Source organism: Ahaetulla prasina, chromosome 1, assembly GCF_028640845.1.
Source record: "Ahaetulla prasina isolate Xishuangbanna chromosome 1, ASM2864084v1, whole genome shotgun sequence".
In the NCBI taxonomy this organism is placed as follows: Eukaryota; Metazoa; Chordata; class Lepidosauria; order Squamata; family Colubridae; genus Ahaetulla; species Ahaetulla prasina.
This window is the reverse complement of record NC_080539.1, coordinates 107870029-107890935: the sequence shown is the minus strand read 5'-3', so window position 1 is coordinate 107890935 and position 20907 is coordinate 107870029. Positions and strand designations below refer to the sequence as shown.

Genomic DNA, 20907 nt, shown 5'->3' with positions numbered 1-20907 from the left:
TATTTAGAGCTGGAAAAGATGCAATAATAATAAGAAAATGCTAACAATGAATCTTGTAACCATCTTAATATATTTATTATGGAATAAGGTTCCATGCAACTTTTGATCAAATACCTAGTGTATCATTCTGATATAGAAGTATATTTGCATATTTACAACCATGGTTATTTGCTAGTAGGGGAAATATAATAAACAGTGGAGACAGAGGGGACTGGAGGCTAAAACATATAAAGAATAGTTGCTGGAATTGGGTATGTCTCATTTAATGAAAAGGATTACGGGTGACATGACAGCAGCGTTCCAATATTTAAAGGGTTGCCACAAAAAAGGAGTCAAGCTATTCTCCAAAGCACCTGAGGGCAGAACAAGAAGCAATGGATGGAAACTAATCAAGGAGAGAAGCAACCTAGAATGAAGGAGAAATTTCCTGTCAGAGCAATTAATCAGTGGAATGACTTTCCTCCAGAACTTGTGGATGTTCCAACCCTGGAAGTTTTTAAGAAGAGATTGGACAACCATTTGTCTGAAATTCCTGCCTGAACAGGGAGTTGGACTAGAAGACCTCTAAGACCCTTTCCAATTCTGATATTCTGTTAGATGGAGATAAAATGTAGAGGATACAGACAGTGGTAATTGCTTTCTGGATAACAGTAATTCACACACACACAATCTTAGCTTAGCTGTGATGAAGACAGATTTACACTGATGAAATAATTAAAATGAGCAGTGTAATAAAGACCATAATATCTGCAATACCTTTTTCATGTGTAATCCAGTTATTATATTATTTCTGTCTTCAACATTTCTGTTCCTCTTTTTCTCAGTTTAATATCCTGCAATAACCAGCAAAATGTGCACAGCCCTAATACAAGCTGGTATCGTCAGAGAAAACTGCATGCCCCTGAAACAAGGGGAAATGAAAATATCGGGCTGATCGAGAAGAATACGAAATCCTAGCTATACTTAGCTGAGAATCAGACCTAGTATATTCAGATTTACTATAAACACACACAGGTTTATGATTGTTAAATCCAGATTTTTATATTGTTTTATGAATGTATGTCTGCTTATAAGGGTTCATGTGAATGTGAGTGGGAAAAAATTTCCACAACTATTGAAGATACGATTACCATGTTTTTCGGAGGTGGCAATAGGAGGCAGCAGTGATGGATGGCGACTGCGGCGATGGGTGGTGGCGATCCCCGCAGTCTGGAACAGCTGATAGGCGGTATTCCAGGAAGCAGATCCAACCGCTAATCAGCTGCTTGTGTTAAATCAGGCTGTGCAGAAGCTGAGCAGGCTGTTTGCTGTTTGCTGCAAGGAGGCAAATTGCTGGGAGGCAGAGGCTGAAGGCTGGGGGCACAGATATTTCGACACACCTTTTTTTTTGGGGGGGGGAAAGTGCATCTTATACACCCAAAAATATGGTATGTACAATCAAATCAGTGACCACATAGATTTTTCCCAGAAGGATCCAGCCCCAATATGGTCTTTTGCATCTTCCAACAATACCTCCATCACTGCTGTAAATGAGCATATCCACCTTGCTAATGGGTATCTTCCTCTTCTCTTTCTTTCCACCTTTCCCAGCATTAGTTTCCCAGCATTGGCAGTTCAAATCTCACCGGATGACTCAGCTTCCATCCTTCAGAAATTAATAAAATAAGGACCCAGATTGTTGGGGGCAATATGCTGACTCTGTAAAACCGCTTAGAGAGAGCTGTAAAGCACTGTGAAGCGGTATATAAGTATAAGTGCTACTGCTATTGCTATTAGAGCCTTCTCCAGACGGCTAAGCCTTCACATAATATATCCAAAGCAAGATACTATAATTTGTACATTACGTCCATTGATTTGTTCAATGATCCATTTATTTGTTTTCTTGGCCCTCCATAGCATTCTCCTTAATTTTTTCCAACATTACCATTCAGAAGTGTCAAGGTACTTTCTGTCTTGCATCTTCAAAAACTTTTCCTTCCATGGAGGATCACAGGAAAAACCAGGCCTGCAGCATTTGGATCTTTATAAGCATAGAGACTTCATGACATTTAAATATCTTTTCCAAGGCCTTTTTTTTTTTCAAAGCAGCTTATGGGATATTTCTTGACTGACAATTCTTTTTTAATTGACAATTGTACCTACAGGGCAGAATCTATGCACTATTTCATAATGTTTGTTATCAGTTCTAGTTCTGGTTTCTTTACCAATGGTCATAAATTTGATCTTCTTCCTATTTTATTTATTTATTTGTTTATTTATTTGATTTTTATACCGCCCTTCTCCCGAAGGACTCAGAGCGGTGTACAGGCAAAAATAAAACAGATAATACAATATACAATTTAAAAAGCAGTTTAAAAAATTTATTTTAAAATTAGCCTGATAGGTTAAAATATACAAGACTAAAAAACCCCATTTAAAATTAATTAATAAAAATTTAAAATTTAAAATTAATAAAATTCAATTCAAGCCAGCCCCACGTGAATAAAAAGATGTGTCTTCAGTTCGCGACGGAAAGTCCGAAGGTCAGGTATTTGGCGTAAACCCGGGGGAAGCTCGTTCCAGAGTGTGGGAGCCCCCACAGAGAAGGCCCTTCCCCTGGGGGCCGCCAGCCGACATTGTTTGGCGGACGGCACCCTGAGAAGTCCCTCTCTGTGAGAGCGTATGGGTCGGTGGGAGGCATGTGGTAACAGCAGGCGGTCCCGTAAGTACCCAGGCCCTAAGCCATGGAGCGCTTTAAAGGTCATAACCAGCACTTTAAAGTGCACTCGAAAGGCCACAGGTAGCCAGTGCAGTCTGCGCAGGAGAGGTGTTACGTGGGAGCTACGCGTAGCTCCCTCTATCACCCGCGCAGCTGCATTCTGGACTAGCTGAAGCCTCTGAGTGCACTTCAAGGGGAGCCCCATGTAGAGAGCATTACAATAATCCAAGCGAGAGGTAACGAGCGCATGAGTGACTGTGCACAAGGCATCTCGATCAAGAAAGGGGCGCAACTGCCGAACCAGGCGAACCTGGTGGAAGGCCCTCCTGGAGACGGCCGTCAAATGATCTTCAAACGACAGCCGATCAGCCAGGAGGACGCCTAAGTTGAGCACCCTATCCTTTGGGGCCAGTAACTCGCCTCCAACAGTCAGCCGCGGCTGCAGCTGACTGAATCGGGATGCCGGCATCCACAGCCACTCCGTCTTGGAGGGATTAAGCTTGAGCCTGTTTCTCCCCATCCAGACCCGTATGGCTTCCAGACACTGGGACAGCACTTCAACAACTTCATTGGGGTGGCCCGGGGTGGAAAAGTACAGCTGAGTGTCATCAGCGTACTGCTGGTATCTCACCCCGAAGCCACTGATGATCTCACCCAACGGCTTCATGTAGATGTTGAACAGCAGGGGCGAGAGAATCGACCCCTGCGGTACCCCACAAGTGAGGCACCTCGCGGTCGACCTCTGCCCCCCTGTCAACACCGTCTGCGACCGGTCGAAGAGATAGGAGGAGAACCACCGGTACACGGTGCCTCCCACTCCCAATCCCCCCAACCGGCGCAGCAAGATACCATGGTCGATGGTATCAAAAGCCGCTGAGAGGTCTAATAGGACCAGGGCAGAGGAGTACCCCCTGTCCCTGGCCCTCCAGAGATCATCCACCAATGCGACCAAAGCTGTCTCCGTGCTGTATCCGGGTCGGAAGCCGGACTGGAACGGGTCTAGATAGACATCTTCATCCAGGTATTGGGGTAGCTGTCGCGCCACAGCACTCTCTACAACCTTCGCCACAAAGCGAAGGTTGGAGACTGGACGATAATTACCCAAAATAGCTGGGTCCAGGGAGGGCTTCTTGAGGAGGGGTCTCACCACCGCCTCTTTCAAGGCGGCAGGGAAAACCCCTTCCAACAGAGAAGTGTTGATAATCCTCTGGAGCCAGCCTCGTGTCACCTCCTGAGTGGCCAGTACCATCCAGGAAGGGCACGGGTCCAGTAAACATGTCATGGCGTGAAGCCTCCCCAACAACCTGTCCACGTCCTCAGGAGCCACAGGGTCAAACTCATCCCAAACAGACTCGACAAGACGTGCCAAAATCAAATAAATAAAATAAAATTTAACCTTAGTCTATTTTTTTTCCACTGGGCTCCTTGATTTTCATTCATTTACTAAAGTTTGTGGAACTTTTTCATTTTCAGTTATCAGAGTAGTATCATTAGTTCATCTCTTTTTCTTCCAATTCCCTATTCATGAGTTTCAGGATTTCAAAGTGATTCTGGATGTTCTTGAAAATGGTATATGTTTCAGATCATACTGTAGAAGCCAGTTGGCTTATTTCTTCCACTTTAACTTAATTTGGAACTTGTTCATGAGCGATTCACAATCTGTTTCACAGTCAATGGCTGGCCATGTCTTGCCTGTTATAATTGGGCTCTTCCATCTCCTTCTACCAATAATATAGTCAATTTGATTTGGGTGATATCGATGTATGTAGGTATAATTTAGTAATTAGCAATGAAAAAAAATCATTGACCTGGCAGAAATTAATACATTGTTCTGCTTCCAATCTGTGTCCTAGGCCAATGTTTCTCAACCCTGACAACTTGAAGATGGGTGAACTTCAATTCCCAGAATTCCCAGGCAGCATCCTAGCTGAGGAAATCTGGGAGTTGAAGTCTATTCATCCTAAAGTTCCCAAGGTTGAGAAACACTGTCCTAGGACATACATTCGAAGTACTGTTTCCTTTTTAATATCTCCAAATCTGGTGTGCTAGACTCCAATCCCAAGCAGCACATCTTGTGTGTGTGTTCTGTCAATTTCAAATTGAATGTGTCATTAAACACGTCACTCTCCTCTTCTTTGATGTCAGTAGTTCGAGCATAAACTTGAGTAATAATCATATGTGTGCGCGCACATCAGAAGCTTGACTTGGCACCAGGTTTTTGAGATTTCAAATGTTTTCAATATGTTTCATTTTATAGTTTTAATATGGTTTTGTATGTTGTTTTAACTTTTGATTGGGAGCCATCCAGAGTTGGTTAAAAGATGGGCAACTATATAAATGTTTTAAATAAATAAAGATTACAGTGCTGTTCATGAAGTCTAATTGATATTACTTGGTCACTGATTGCATTGTAGCCCAGTACTGTTTTAATTCTTTAGGAGCTGTGGTGGCGCAGTGGTTAGAGTGCAGTACTGCCGGCTGTCTGCAATTTGGAAGTTTGAATCTCACCAGGCTCAAGGTTGACTCAGCCTTTCATCCTTCCGAGGTTGGTGAAATGAGGACCCAGATTGTTGAGGCAATATGCTGATTCTGTAAACCGCTTAGAGGGGGTAAAGTACTGTGAAGCGGTAGATAACTCTAAGTGCTATTGCTATTCCTACTGTACCTTTCCTAACTATGAAAACAACACCATTCCTTCTTTATTTTTTTGTGTCCTGAGAAATGAAATAAAGCAAGATATTCTACTGAAAGTCCACATCTCTATTTGCTGATATCTAAGATTTCAATGTGTAGTTGATTCACTTCATCTTTCACTGTGTTGATTTTCCCCATCTTCATGCTTTCTATAATCCATAGACACACAGTGTAATTCTGTCTTTGCAATTTTGAATTTTCTATTCCTGCATGACAACATCACCAAGCAGATGCCCTGAAGGCTTTAATCTAGCCATATCATAAAAACCATTAGTACTCTCAAAGATCCTCAGCTTTCCCTCGGTTGCATGCTGAGTGCTGTCTGACCTGAGGGGCTCATTATCTGGGACCAATTGTCAATCATTTTATTTTTTCTCTCCATGTAGTTTCTTTCATAAAATGCAGGAATGGTTTACTATTGCCTTCTCCAACACAGTACAAGTGATGCCTTTGCCATTGCCAGTAAAGTCATCATCCATGTCCAGCAGCTTTCTATATCACTGCTGCCAATATAGGTGTTGCAATCCACCAGCAGCCTCCAGAGCTGGCAACAGACTCAGACAGCGATGAGGCTGAGGAAGAGCGTAGGCCAGTCCTTGAGGCTGGGGAAGGCCCGGATGAGGGCTCTGCATCGGAGGCTGAGGTGGGGCCAGGGCCATTGGTGAGTGAGGTGACTCAAGAGCCTCCAGAGACTGACAGTAATGAAGCAGAAAACAGGAGGAGCCTGTTCCTAATGCACGCATGAGAAGAGCTGCCAGAAAGCAAGAGCAGCTCAAGCAAAGAGGACGACTCGGGAATAGGGCCAAGAGATGATTGGCCCCTCCCATAAGGCTTAAAAAGACCAGCAACGGCATTTGGGCTCTTTGTCGGACAACAACATTGATAGCTTTGTCTTGCTGCATTTATTTTGTATCGGTGTCTTCTGAACTTTTGCCAAGAAAGGCCTTTGGCAGTTTGCCTAATTGGACCAACGTTAGTGATAGGACTGAAGAATTGTGTTGGGAGGAATTTGCTTTAATTTAGTTGAACTACACTAAGAATGAAGTAATTCTCAGCTGTTCGAATAAAGTTTGTTTGTTTTTACACTGACTGAGTTTCCTACTACCTACTTGGGCCTGGGTCACAACAATAGGTTCCTACTTGCTTTAGCTGGGCAGCTGAAAGGACTGTCAAGCCTTAGATGACCTTGCTGGGAATACATATTGGCATAACTCCGGGTTCTTCACTCAACACTCCAAGGAACAATGTCCCCACCATGATGACACAACATAGATGGGCTTGCATAGGTTGGTGGGTGATAGTGAAAATAGTGGATACATTATTTTTACAAAGGGAGTATTATTTTACAACCCATTGATTTTAAATGGGAGTTCTTAAATCAATATTAATTTTTTGATCCAGATCCTGGCCTATGGTCAATGTATATTATGCAACATATAGTGTGCATATATGTACAAGAATATATAATATGTGAAAAAATATCTTCACCTTTGGATTCAGTGGGAAATAGTGACAGTCACTGGAAAAAAAATAAGGAATCTGGATGGCACATTAAATTTGTGTGTGTTTATAATCTTTTTTCCTCAGCCTCCTTTTGGAAGGCAGAATCATTCTATCTAAATTTGGAGTTTTTAAAAAAACTGCATAGTTTTGTTACTTCATTTTTTTAGAACTTTGCAAAAAACAACAACAACCCAGAAATGTGAAAACTGAGAATTTGCTTTAGTTCACAATTAGTAGGGGCAGTATAAATCATAGATCATTTCATATTAAAATCTGAATAAAATGTATCCATCATCAAAATGTAATTTCATACCACATGCTGCCTAGGCATAGATCTCAAAATATAAAATATTTCAAGGATTGTGTCTGTAAGTGTACATCATTCATGTACAATCAAGAGGAAAATCTCTGTGCTGGATTTGCATCAATAGCAGTCAACATCTTTTTATCCTGCATTTGTTATTTTTTATAAACAACCCAAGGTGGCAAACGTACATAATACTAATTCTTCCTCCTATATTTCCCACAATAACAACCCTGTGCGGTCGGCTGGGAAGAGAGAGAGAGTGAAGTCATACGGTCAGCTTTCTTGTCTAAGGATGGGACTACTAATAGTCATGTTAAAGGAACAATTGTTACCCATAAATGGATAATGATAAGACAATTAATATAAGTTAGGTGCAGATCTATGTCTATCTGAAAAGATTTTCTGAACTCAATGTTGTTTACTTCAGAGTAAATATATTACAAGGAGGCTGAATCCATTCACAACTTGATTATTCAGCATATATCAAAATCCATATTGGAACTCAGCTTACAATTCATCATGTTTTCATTATCTGTTCTTATCCACTCATTTCTGTAATCCGTACAACATTTTTTAGTTGTATTTAATACATTATTTTGCATAAGTGTGATGGAATGTGCACCTGAAAAAACTGTGTGTGTGTGTGTTTGTGTGTGTGTGTGTGTGTGTGTGTGTGTGTGTGTGGAAAAGGAATTTTGGCAATGCAGAACTTTTCCAAAAAAGAGATTAAGATTTTAAGATTCCAGATTAAGAGACAGCACAGTCCCAAAATGGAACGGAGAGGGTGGAAGAGGTTCTGGGTAGCCATACCATAGAATATCTCAGTATATTTTTATTAGGAAAGAGAGTTACAACTTTAGCTTAGCAAGATTTACAGTATGTCAGGACCAAACCTAACGATGACAAAGAAAGATCTAATTGAGTCCAATTGTTTATTTGCTTAAAACTAATGGACAGAGTTTGACAAACTAAAGCTACAGCCTTCTAACCTACTAGATATATCCTGAGAGATTCTAGAGTGTGGCCACTCAGAACCTCTTCCCACTTCCAGCTCAAGACTGTGCAGTTTCTTAATCTGGGTCTTTCTCTGGGAAAAACACTGTGTTGCCAGAACTCATCCCCCAACACTGCTTCTCCAGGTACACACTCCATCACATCAAGATTTGCCACTAAACCTAGACAAAGAAAGTATTTCTCAATTATTTGTATTTATTTGAACAACATTTTTGCTGCAGTTAAGTGTAAGATTTAGTTTGCATATTCCACATTCCACATTCAATGGGAAGTTCTTTCATGTAAAATATCTCTGTCATCTTTATTTATTTATTTATTTATTTATTTATTTGATTTTTATACCGCCCTTCTCCCGAAGGACTCAGGGCGGTGTACAGGCAAGATAAAACCAACAATACAATATACAGGTTAAAATACAATTTAAAAAACTTATTTAAATTAGCCTGAAGATTAAAATTTGCCATACTAAAAAACCCCGTTTAAAAATTAATAAATTTAACCATATTAAAATTTACCATACTAAAAACCCCGTTTAAAAATTAAATTCCAATTTAAGCCAGCCCCGCGCGGATAAAAAGATGTGTCTTCAGTTCGCGACGGAATGTCCGAAGGTCAGGTATTTGGCGTAAACCCGGGGGAAGCTCGTTCCAGAGTGTGGGAGCCCCCACAGAGAAGGCCCTTCCCCTGAGGGCCGCCAGCCGACATTGTTTGTTTTTACTGTATTTCTCTTCTACGTCTGTATATGCCACAACCCTAGTCGGGGTTGTGGCATATACAGTGAATGGTTTTCTCTGGGAATTTCAAACATATAATTTATGGTAACTCTATTTTAAGACTTTTTATCTCAATGATTTCTTATCTTGTCTCCCCACCTTACATTTCTTCTACTACATTTCCTCTCTTGTAGCCCTGAAATTTAACTTTTTCTTTGTTATCTCAGTTCTATTGTTAAAATCTTCTTTTGTCCATCTTTTGCAGTATTTTCATTTCTAATGAATTCTTTTTGATTTGGAAGCATGTATGTAATCCATTTTTAAAGATCCTTGTAGCAATTTAAAATTACTTCCGTAATTAACTTTTATAACAACATATTTCTTGTATGAAAGTAGATTATGCTTTTGTACTGCATCAAGATCTCAAACTCAAATTGAATGTTACCTGACTAATTTATTAGCCTACAACCACAACACCAAAGTCTTTTCTTACGTTAGCACAAAAGTATCCCTGAATCAAACATGAAGGCCACTGTCTCTTCATACACACATTTATTAAACAAAATAAAGCAAAACAAAACCCTTCTCTGCGTGTCAGAACAACTTGTGAAATCAAGTTGAAAAACAGAGTCATGCCATTCTTGCCAGGACTTGGTAATGCTTTTTTATCAACCTGAAGATCAATATTTGATTTTATTATTGAGCTGATATGCAGTTTTCTTCAGAATAATATCTAGGATGATAGCAATAGCACTTAGACTTATCTACCACTTCACAGTGCTTTACAGCCCTCTCTAAGCGGTTTACAAAGTCAGAATATTGCCCCCAGCAATCTGGGTCCTCATTTTACCGACCTCGGAAGGATGGAAGGCTGAGTCAATGTTGAGCCATGAGTCTTGAACTGCCAGCAATCAGCAGAAGTAGCCTGCAGTAGTGCATTCTAACCATTGTGCCACCACAACTTTAGATGATGCAATCTAGCTTAGATGATACAATCTAGCTTGCTTGTTTTATGGTTTTCCTGCTCCTTGCCCATTAGTTAAATCCTCACCTTGGGGCAGCCAGACCTAGCCCTTTTAGTCCTCAGCCTATTTCTCTTTCTCTGCTTCAAATAGTGCCAGCTTGTCAGGCCACTTTCCCTAGGCAATACTCCTGCTGCCTCTCCCTGGGCAGCGACTACCACAGAGGGCACAAGAGGACCTACATTCCTGGAAGGTGACACTGCTAAGTGTGACAAGTCTCAAGGTGCCAACTGTGTGACCTGACTACAAAATTCTGCTGTTGCTCGGAGACTTGCTAAATTGAGCAAAGGTGTTGTTTCCTTTCTCGGACCACTTCCTATAGTTTTGCTCTTAGCATCCTGAGAATTTACAAGTAATGTTTTCATCTCTAAAATATGCTTGGAGGACTGCGAGACTCCTGTTCTACTACACTACAAAACAAATTAAACTGCCTCATTTATTTCATTACTGTAGGCAATTATAATGTCACTATAACAACAACAAAATTAAAACAGCATTCAATCCAAATAATAAAAACAAACTGAAATAGAACAGAAAAAATAAATAAGAACAAGCAGGGCAGGTGGTGTTACTGAAAGGTCTTTGGGAAAAAAAAATATTCTAGCCTTGGTTCACATCCCAGAAATTCAGGACAAGAAGCCCCTCCATATATGATCTAACAGGCTAAGCTGAATCTCATCAGACAAGGTGGTCCTATAGATATCAGTGGTGATCAGTGGTGAAATGTAAAATTTGTTACTACCGGTTCTGTGGGCATGGCTTGGGGGGGGGGTAATGTGTCTGGATGGGCGTGGCCAACTTTTTTTTTTTTACTTTTAAAAGCATTTTTTTCTACAACCTCTTCGGCCAAAGAGTTGCCTGATCGTCAGAGTTTTCTTTTCTTTTAAAAGCATTTTGTTTGCCTTTAAAAGAAAAGAAATGCCTCTGATGATCAGGCAACTCAGCTGGGATCGTCAGAGGAGTCTTTTAAAAGCATTTTTTCTGCAACCTCTTCGGCTGAAGAAAAAATGTTGTAGAAAAAATGTTTTTAAAAGGCTCTGACGATCCCAGCTGAGCTGCACGATAATCAGAACTTTTTTTTTTCACTTTTAAAAGCATTTTTTCGGTTGAAGAAAAAAATGCTTTTAAAAGTAAAAAGAAAAACCTTTGATGATCGTGCGGCTCAGCTGGGCATGGGGGGGGGCAGGGATTTTTGCTACCGGATCTCTGAACCACCCGCTGCCATCACTACTGGATCGGGTGATCCTGTCCGAACTGGGAGCATTTCACCCCTGGATATGATCCTAAAGATACTCAGGTGCCAAGTCACAAAGAGCCTTTTAGATTAACACCAGCATTTTAAAAACAACATCATTATCTATTTTATTTATTTTTATAAGTAACCCAAAGGTGGTGAACATACATAATACTCCTTTTTCTATTTTTCCTACTGCAACAACCCTGTCAGTTGGGTTGGCTGAGAATGACTGACCCAAAGTCGCCTAGCCAATTTTTCATCCCTGAGGCAGGACTTAGAATAAAACAATCTCCTGGTTTTTAGCCTAGTCTAGTGCTTTAACCACAAATAGTCTGCCAGCATCAGGAACCAGTTAAGACATGGGGCACCAGATTTGGGTCTTATTGAAATGTCTAGCTAGTCTCACCACATGTAAAGTACATGGCAGTAGTCTATGAGGATGGTTGTAAGAGTATGAGGGACTTGTCATTGGGTTCTCCTGGACCAGGTAAAGATGCAATAAGTGCATCAGTCAAAGCCAGGCAAAAGCTCCCCTAGTCATGGGCTGCCTGATTCCACAGAAACCATGAGTTGAGAAGGACCTCCAAATCACAAAATTGCTCCTGGAAGGAATCTGCATCCACTTGCACGTGGGTTACTTATCTTGAAGGAGCTAAACAGGGTATTTGCCAAGGTATTTATTTTATTTATTTATTTATTTTATTTTGTCATAACAATATATGTAGGAATCATACAAAAAGATTATATAGTATATAAACACATATATGGGTAAATATAAGGACGTATAAGCATATATGTATATAGGAAGAAGAAAAGAAAAACAATAGGACAGGAACGGTAGGCACGTTTGTGCGCTTATGCACGCCCCTTATGGTCCTCTTAGGAATGGGGTGAGGTCAATAGTAGAAAGTTTTTGGATAAAACTTTTAGGATTATGGGAAGAGACCACAGAGTCAGGTAAAGTATTCCAAGACTGATGATTCTGTTACAGAAGTCATATTTTCTGCAATCTAGATTAAAGCGGTTGACATTAAGTTTAAATCTATTAGTTGCTCTAGTATTATTGCAATTAAAGCTGAAGTAGTCTTTAACAGGAAGGACATTACAATAGATGATTCTGTGAGTTAAGCTTAGGTCTTGTCGAAGGCGACGGAGTTCCAAGTTTTCTAAGCCTAGGATTTCGAGTCTGGTGGGATAGAATATTCTATTGTTTTCAGAGGAATGGAGAACTCTTCTTGTAAAATATTTCTGGACACGTTCAATTGTATTGATGTCAGAGATGTGGTGAGGGTTCCAAACAGGCGAGCTGTATTCTAGAATTGGTCTAGCAAATGTTTTATATGCTCTGGTTAGTAGTGTGGTGTTTTTGGAAAAGAAGCTACGCAAGATTAGGTTTACAACTCTTAGAGCTTTTTTTGCTATGTAGTTGCAGTGGGCTTTGGCACTTAGATCATTTGACATGAAAACTCCAAGGTCTTTAACGGGATGGGGGTCGTCTGTAAGGTAATGTCCATCTAGTATGTACTTAGTTTTTGGGTTCTTTTTTCCTATATGTAAGACTGAGCATTTGCTGGTTGAAATTTGGAGCTGCCAATTTTTAGACCAAGCGGTTAGATGATCAAGGTCGTTTTGAATGATAGAAGTATTGTCTGTGATGTTAAATAGTTTGACATCATCAGCAAAGAGAACACAATTACTTGAGATATGGTCACAAAGATCATTAATGTATAGTATAAAGAGTGTTGGTCCAAGAACGCTGCCTTGAAGAACGCCACTCTTGACAGGAACAGGATTTGATAGAGCATTGCCAATTTTGACCACTTGTTGTCTGTTAGACAGAAAAGCAGATATCCATTTGTGGAGGGGTCCTGAGATGCCATAGGATGTTAGTTTTAGGAGAAGTTTATCATGTACTACTGAGTCAAAAGCTTTGCAGAAGTCTATGTAGATTGCATCTATTGATTTGCCTTGATCAAGATTTGAAGTCCATATGTTTTTGCAGTGGAGAAGTTGTAAGTTAGATGATAATTTTTTTCTGAAACCAAATTGTTTGTTGGAGAGTAGGTTGTTTGTTTCTAAGTGTGAGGTAATGGATTGGTTGATGATAGATTCCATGACTTTGCAGGTGACACAGCAAAGGGAGATCGGTCTGTAGTTTTCAACTAAGCTGGGGTCTCCTTTTTTGAAGATAGGGATGACTGTGGTCTAGTGACCAAAGTTTGGGAAGAGAACTGGTAGTGAAAGCTTTATCTAAGATAATACTTAGGGGTTCTGCTATATTAATGGAAAGTTTTTTTAAGAAATATGCACACAGTCCATCGGGTCCAATAGATAGCGATGGTTTTAAGTTGTGAAGAGCTTTTCCAACGTTATCTTCTGTGAAATCTATATGAGTTAAATCATCATAATCATTGCTAGTACGTTTGTGGAAAGTCGGATATGTGTTATCGGAGTTAACAAAAACTGAGCCAAAGAAAATGTTGAAGAGGTTTGCTTTAACTGTTTCGTCATTGCATTCTTTGTTGTTAGAATCTTTTAGTGGTGGGATGGATCTAGAGTCTTTAAGTTTATAGTTAACAAAATTATAAAAGGCACGATTGGAATTTGTGCACAGAAGATTCTCTTCTTGCTTGGTGTGGTAATTTGTGGGTAGTACCTGAATGGAAGAAATCGTGGAGACCAGTAAACCAACTTCCGCAACTTGTCAACAAACTTTTGAGAAGCGGGCTTTAGCTCGAAATGTATTAGGTGTCGCTCATTTTAATCTCATCTAGTCCAGGGGTCGCCAACCTTGGTCCGTTTAAGACTTGTGGACTTCAACTCCCAGAGTCCCTCAGCCAGCAAAGTTGGCTGAAGAACTCTGGGAGTTGAAGTCCACAAGTCTTAAAGGGACCAAGGTTGGAGACCCCCTGATCTAGTCCAGTTTTAGTTGAATTGCTTCAATCTGCTCAAGACACTGAATCTAGAAGGTTGCAAGGGCGCAAGAAGAATTCTCTGCCCCACTTTTCCCTTTCAGTCCGCCGGACTCCCCACTCCCCAGGCAAGCGCGGCTGCGTTTTAAAAGTCAGCCTCAGACTTCGCGTGTCTTCGGAGGCTGCACCTCTTCCAACGACGAGTTTTGACGCTCAAGAGCGAGCGAGTTTCAGACTCTTCTGCTGCTTGCTTGGAAAGACTCCCATCTTCGCTTTAGTAGGCAAGACCGAGCTCTTTTATTCCCGCTGCACGCCAAAGCACCCCCTCCCACGCTGCGCCCCCCCCGCCCCGTAAATTCGCGCTAAGCCTCCCTCTTTGGAAGACTTTGCCGATTGTTCATTGTCTTGTGACTCCTCAGCCCCCATGGAAGAAGCCGGGAGGAAAAGTAAAGGCGGCGAGGGCGACAGGGGCGTGTCCCTCCGCGGTCCCCTCCCGGGTGACAGCCAGGGCTTGGCCGCCTCCTCTTTTCCTCAGAGGCGCGGTGGCTGCCTCCCTTCACACTCCTTGCGCTCGCTGGGAGCGCCGAACCGGAGCGGGGAAGCGCGAAGTTGACCGCTATGGGGCGAGCGCCTTGGCTTCCCCTTTTGCTCCTCGCAGTCGCCCTGAGCCGGTGCACTTCTTTACTGGGGCAGCCCCGAAGGTCCCAGCAGCGCCCGCAGCAGCAACAAGCAGCGCCGCAGCAACGAGGTATAGTAAAAAAAATTGGCGGCGCAGGTCAGTAAAAGAATAGTGTATCTCCGAGGGGCTTCTGCCAAGAAAAAAAAAAAACACCCCAAAACAAAACAACACACTTTTTGCTGCGCCTTCCTCTCCCCAACTTTGCTTCTTTTCCTTCTGCTCTTCTTCTCCCTGTTGGGCTCGGGCTCTTTCTTTCCCGTGAAGATAAGTGAAAGATAAAGATATGGCAATAAATCAATAGGAAAGGAGAAAACCATTTAAGATGGGGGGGAAAAATCCATCTCCCTTCCCCCAAGAAGTTATCAGCGTGGGGTCCAAACAGGGACCAAGTTTTTCCCTTGGAGGAAGCTGGGCTTCCAACTTGCATCTGTGGGAAGAATAATGCCAGTTCTCTCTGATTTGGTTTTCAGGGGAAATGTGATTTCCGAAAGAAATCTCCTCTTGGGCCTGTCGGAGAACAAAATACAATTTGCAAAGAAATGGGGATTTGGCAAATAGAATGTCCTCCCTACATTAATTATTGCAAGCTGCTTTGAGATACCAGCCTAGATCCGTTAAGAAGGATTTTGAATTCTAATGCCTGCAGTAATAATACTAATAATAATGGTATGAGAACTTAGTAATTATGGAAGATTTCTATAGAAGCAAGTTTAGACTTTGTCCAGTATATATACACTATGTATACTTAGAAACATCTTTCCAAAGGGCTTGGATTTCAGTCAAATTCAGGATAATTTGACGATGGTACTTCCAAGATGTGACAGTCAAGAAATGGGAAACAAAGCAAATCTTCAACCATTATTGCCTCCATAATATAACTGCATTGTATCATTTGATTTAATTGTGGATATGGCAATACAATCAATAGAAAAGGAGAAAACCTTTTAAGATGTGGAAAAACAGTTCAAGAATGATAAGATACGTGTAGCTTGATGTTTAAGTTTCACTGCACTAAAATGATTGTGGTAAGGCTTCTTGGGATGGGGAAACTTAATTAAAATAGCTTGAATAATAAAGACCTGTGAATTTTTTTTGGTAGTAATCTGAAAGTAATCAAAAACTTCCAGTATCTAGGGATTTTTCTGCCCATCTCACATTTTTGGTGAGAGGATTAAATGGTTGTGATGTATTATCTTTTTTCAAACCCTCAAGCAATTGGTTTTCTAATACTAATTTTAACCCATAGAAGATTATTTGATTATAGCTGAAGCTTTTTACAAATGTACTTGGGGATAAGTACAATTGAAATCAGTGGAAATTAATTGGAACTAAAGTTGCAAAGGATTTGGGCTGCATATATCTTAATATAATTTAAACTAATATAGAATCCGAGGAGAAGGTATCCTTCAGACATAGGGGCTACATTTGGAAATTGAATCACTGGAAAACAGGAACAGTAAGTATTTTTAAATAGCACGTTAAAAATCATTGGAACATATATTCAGTACTGTTGATATTTAAGCTTCAGACAAGGAGTAATTTTCAGCTATAGAAATACTTAGACATTTTTGTCACCTCTCATAGTGCTGATGTTGTTATTTATAGATCATTGTACATGGCACTTTAAAGAAGGAGAGGTCCTGGCCCCAATGAGTTTACAGTCTCAATTTCAATAGTGTGTGTGTCTATGTGTGGTGTGTGTGTGTATGTGTGTATGTATGGGCACAGCACAAACAGCAGGATGGGGGAGGGGGGAAATGAAGAACTGGAAAGTAGAAGATTGTAAGCCAAGATAGGTTGGATTAATTTTAACTACATTTTAATTTATCTATATTAAGAACTATGTAAAGTAATAGGAATCATGGAAAAGGTAGAGTTGTATAATTTGAAGAATCCTTAGATCCATGTAAGCATACTTATTTGTCAGTGGCCAAAATAACCCACCTGCCAAATTTGTAATATATAAAAAACTTGAGTGGAGATACTAACTGAACACTGACATAGTATTAGCTATGTGTCATCCGTTCCTTCTCATTTTCTTACTCTGAAATGGTTGCTGTTTCCCTATGTAGTGTATGTTGCACTGTTTCCTTATGTACTGTATGGTTATTTATTATTATTTGGTGTATTGATGAGAACATGACAGAGGAGAAGTAAATATATATACACAACCCATGTAATTCTAAATAAAACTTCTAAGGGGGTATGGAAGTGGCCTCCTAACTGGATGTACAATTCAGCTATGGTATATGTTACATGGTATATATAACATTTCAACATTTTGAATATAAGTCATATGAGTAGCAATGAAAATAAGTGATCACGGGAGATCATTGTTATCAATCTAGTATTGATTTTTGTTTATTGTATATAATCTACTTTCTTCTCTCTGTCTCTTTAGGAGACAGAGCTAATAACAGAAATCATTTATTCTATTTTTACACAGTGACCCCTATATTATAGATTTGGCTGGGAAGCAATACCTGTTCCAAGGTCCCTGATAAACTAGTACAGCTTTAGACCCGTCTAGGTGACATTGATCCACTCACTGTTCCACTGTCAGCCAGAGAAAGAATGGCAAAGCTTTTCTGAGAAAAGTTGTCAAGAAAAGTTGCCTAGGCATTTGCCAGAAGCCAAGACTGACTTGAAGCCCCTCCCCCCCCAAAGAAAGAAAATTAAAAGAGGTAATTGCAAGAACGCCAATCTTTAAGGGATCTCCTGGAGGCTGAGTAGGACAGAGGGAGACATTAGCACACCTTCTATCATTTAGTGAATCTAAATAATAAATGGATAGTATTTTCTATTGTTCCCTGGTAGACTTGTATCTTTTTCCACTCCTTGAGTCTTGGTGTCCACAGTACGGCCTGCTTCTGTTATTCCGTGAATAGATAGTGAATAGATAGTGGAATACTGAAAGAAACAAAGGTCCTATCTCACCTTCTGGTTGAGGTGAGGTTAAAGTATTCCGAAACTTTTTAAAGATGTGCGAAAGAAGCTTTTCTGAAATCCTGCTCTCATAGTGTCTCAACATTTCTTCTAATTGTTCATTATTCTCTTACTCTTAGAAAAAGTAAAGATAATAGTGAGTTTCTTATATAGCGATTTTGAAAGCATCTGTGAATTTTATTCTTATACCATAAGAAGGCATGTCATCCCAGTTGTAAATTATGTCCTCCTAAATATAACAGTCTCTTATGCCTGAGAGTTATCCATTCTTTTAACTATGTTATCACACATGCTTGGTAATATAAAAGCCAGTCTGATAATCCAAATCCTCCATTCTCCATATGGTGGTGGTGGTGGTGGGATCCTAAGATTTAGTCAAAAATCCCAAAATGGCTCTCAACAATGGAAGCCCCTACATACCCAAAGCTGGTGAAGTTCGAAAAAATTGTGACATATAAATATATTTTGGACACTAAAGGGAAATTAAAATCTAAGCAAGAGGTCGAAGACCAGGGCATTATATTATCATGGTGGCCTCAATTGCAAATATAATCTAGATATGATAAAGACATGAAGAAGTATGGCTTTTATAAAGTACGGATAATCTTTGATCAGATATTGTTGAACTCTGATGAAAAATTAATTAAGAAAATATATAATTTTTTGCTAAACTGGAAAATAGAGGATGAACAAGTAAAAGACACAATGACATAGTAGGTAAAAAACTTTGGTTATAATATGGAACTAGAGAAATGCAAAATTTATGGGAAAGGAACTATAAATTGACAATGACAACTTCTTATAAAGAAAATTTATATAAAATGTTTTATAGATGGCACTTACCACCTGCTAGCTAAAATGTTTAAAAATATGCAAATGTTTAAAAATATGCAAATGTTGGAAATGTAACCAAAAAACAGGCACGTATTATCATATGTGGTGGACTTGTGTTAAAGCAAAAAAATTGGTGGAAAAAATAGATAAGTGAAAAAGAAAAGATGATAGGAAAATATGTAGATTTTAAACCTGAACTGCTTTTATTAGGTATAATATCAGAAAAACTTGATAAGCAAAGTATATATTTAATATTGCACATCTTAGCAGCGAGGATTATATTTGTACAACGTTTGAAAAATGAAGAAACACCACGAGATGAAGAGATAATTAGGAAGATACTAGATTGTGCATATATGGACCGACTTACATTGAAGATTAAACAGAAAGAAGACACAGAATATTATCAAACATGGACTTTATTTTTCCAGTGGTTGGAAAAAAGAGATGAAGATTAAGAATGTAATATATACTGTTAGAATAGAATAGAATAGAATTTTTATTGGCCAAGTGTGATTGGGCACACAAGGAATTTGTCTTGGTGCATATGCTCTCAGTGTACATAAAAGAAAAGATACTTTCATCAAGAAAGTTACGTTCATCAAGAAATTGTTAAGCAATTACGCAACCCAGACAACGCAATATTTATTAAGCGCTAACAAAATGTAAATAATAAAAAATCAATTATATATATTAATTATATAATTACACACACACACACACACACATACATACATACACGTATAATTTTCTATATTACATTTCTTAGTGCTTAATAAACATCGTGTTGTCTGGGTATTTAATTTGCTTTTAACAACACAGATTCTATTCTTACTATATATTTTTAAATTTGTGCTTGTGCCTTTGTTTTTTTACTTTCTATTTCTGTAGAAAACTGATAGTAAAAAAACCCAACTCAGAACACCACTGTAATGTAGCATTTTCCTGAAGCTTAATCCACTAATTTTCAAGCAAGTGCACTAAGTTATGTTAAATGACAACATCTAGACTTCTTAGGTACTTCTAAGCTACTATGCTAGTTTCTAATACTATATTTATGACTGTAAAAATCTGAGCTCAGTAGGCTGGGGAAAGCTGCTCAAATTCTTATCATGTGTTCAAAACCTAGTAATAGTTACTGTGCTTTTTCTCAGTGGGGAGACATTAATCCATACCAAAGAATATATTATATAATAAACCTATCATAGTGTGAAATGACACTTTAAGATATTTAGGGGTGTGTGTGTGTGTATATATAAATCATGGAACCATCTTTTAGGCATTTTGGTGATTATATCGTTGAGACTTTTACAGGATTTCTGGATGGTCATTAAAATACAGAATTCCAGCACATCTGAGACAATACACTAATCTGTAATTCAACTTTTAAAGTTGTTTAGAGACATCTGTGGTCAAAAATCTGGAATTAATTTAGTATTTAGGTCATTGCTTCATATGTTATTTATTCTTTTGTTGACTGAAATATTCTCCCCCTGCCCACACTTAGAGAGTTTTTAGATTATATCAGGTTGGCTTAAGAAAAATGATATTGTGAAGCGCTGCATTTTTAGATCGTGTGTGTGTGTGTGTGTGTGTGTGTGTGTTCTGTATCAGTTTTCTGCAGAAGCAAAAATGACACATACCCCGAAGATATAGAACAAAACATGCTGTACATTTTGTGCCTCCTCCAGAGTATTGGAATGAAGGTTGTGGGAGTGGAGAAAATACATAATGCAGTTCACTGGCTTAAAACAATTGATATTTCACATTAAGTTATGGCGTGCTTCCTAAATTTAACATTATTTTAAGTTTGAAATACTGCCTCATGCAGCTTTTGAAATAAGAGTATTTGGTTCAAATATTCAGAGTTTGATAATAATTTATGTTTCAGTATTTTGTATTCAAACTTCGTTTGTGACATCCTGATCTATAAAGTTAAATATATGGCAGGTTATTTTTGCAAATTTTTAAAAGAACTTGATGTCCAACTATGAGCCACCTGCTCAAAATTAGAATCGTAATACAAGCCATTTAGGTATCTAAATATAAATTTTATATTCAAATTATTATGTTTGAAATCTTTGGTCTTAATACTGCTAAGGAGTATCTTATTAAATAGTCATAGTAGAATTATGCTGATTTTTTTAAAATTGAGGTTTTAATCTTGCAGTGTGTATATTGTATAATTAATATGTGCTACTTTGAGTAAATATTTGAGTAATACTTTTCTTCATGTTTAGTGATGAGGACACTCACTGCACACAATATGATATGTGCCCATGACTGTGAACACAGTTTTCATTCTCAAAAGAGGAAAGTGATTTCTAGTAGGAAAATCTTGCTTCGTG

At 39.1% G+C, this 20907-nt stretch overlaps 1 protein-coding gene across 6 annotated transcripts in view; it reads left to right on the top strand.

The window, feature by feature from the left end:
- The first annotated feature begins 14625 nt into the window (after positions 1–14625).
- The window catches only part of LAMA2 (laminin subunit alpha 2), a 515150-nt gene continuing 508868 nt past the window's right edge, over positions 14626–20907 (top strand). For 5 of the 6 annotated variants that reach the window (XM_058172079.1, XM_058172060.1, XM_058172053.1 and 2 more), the window contains exon 1: positions 14630–14848. In XM_058172079.1, coding sequence (XP_058028062.1) covers positions 14719–14848 — 130 coding nt within the window. In that variant the 5' untranslated portion in view covers positions 14630–14718. Of the gene's footprint in view, positions 14849–20907 lie in introns of all 6 variants that reach the window. The other variant, XM_058172071.1, reaches the window with a different exon arrangement.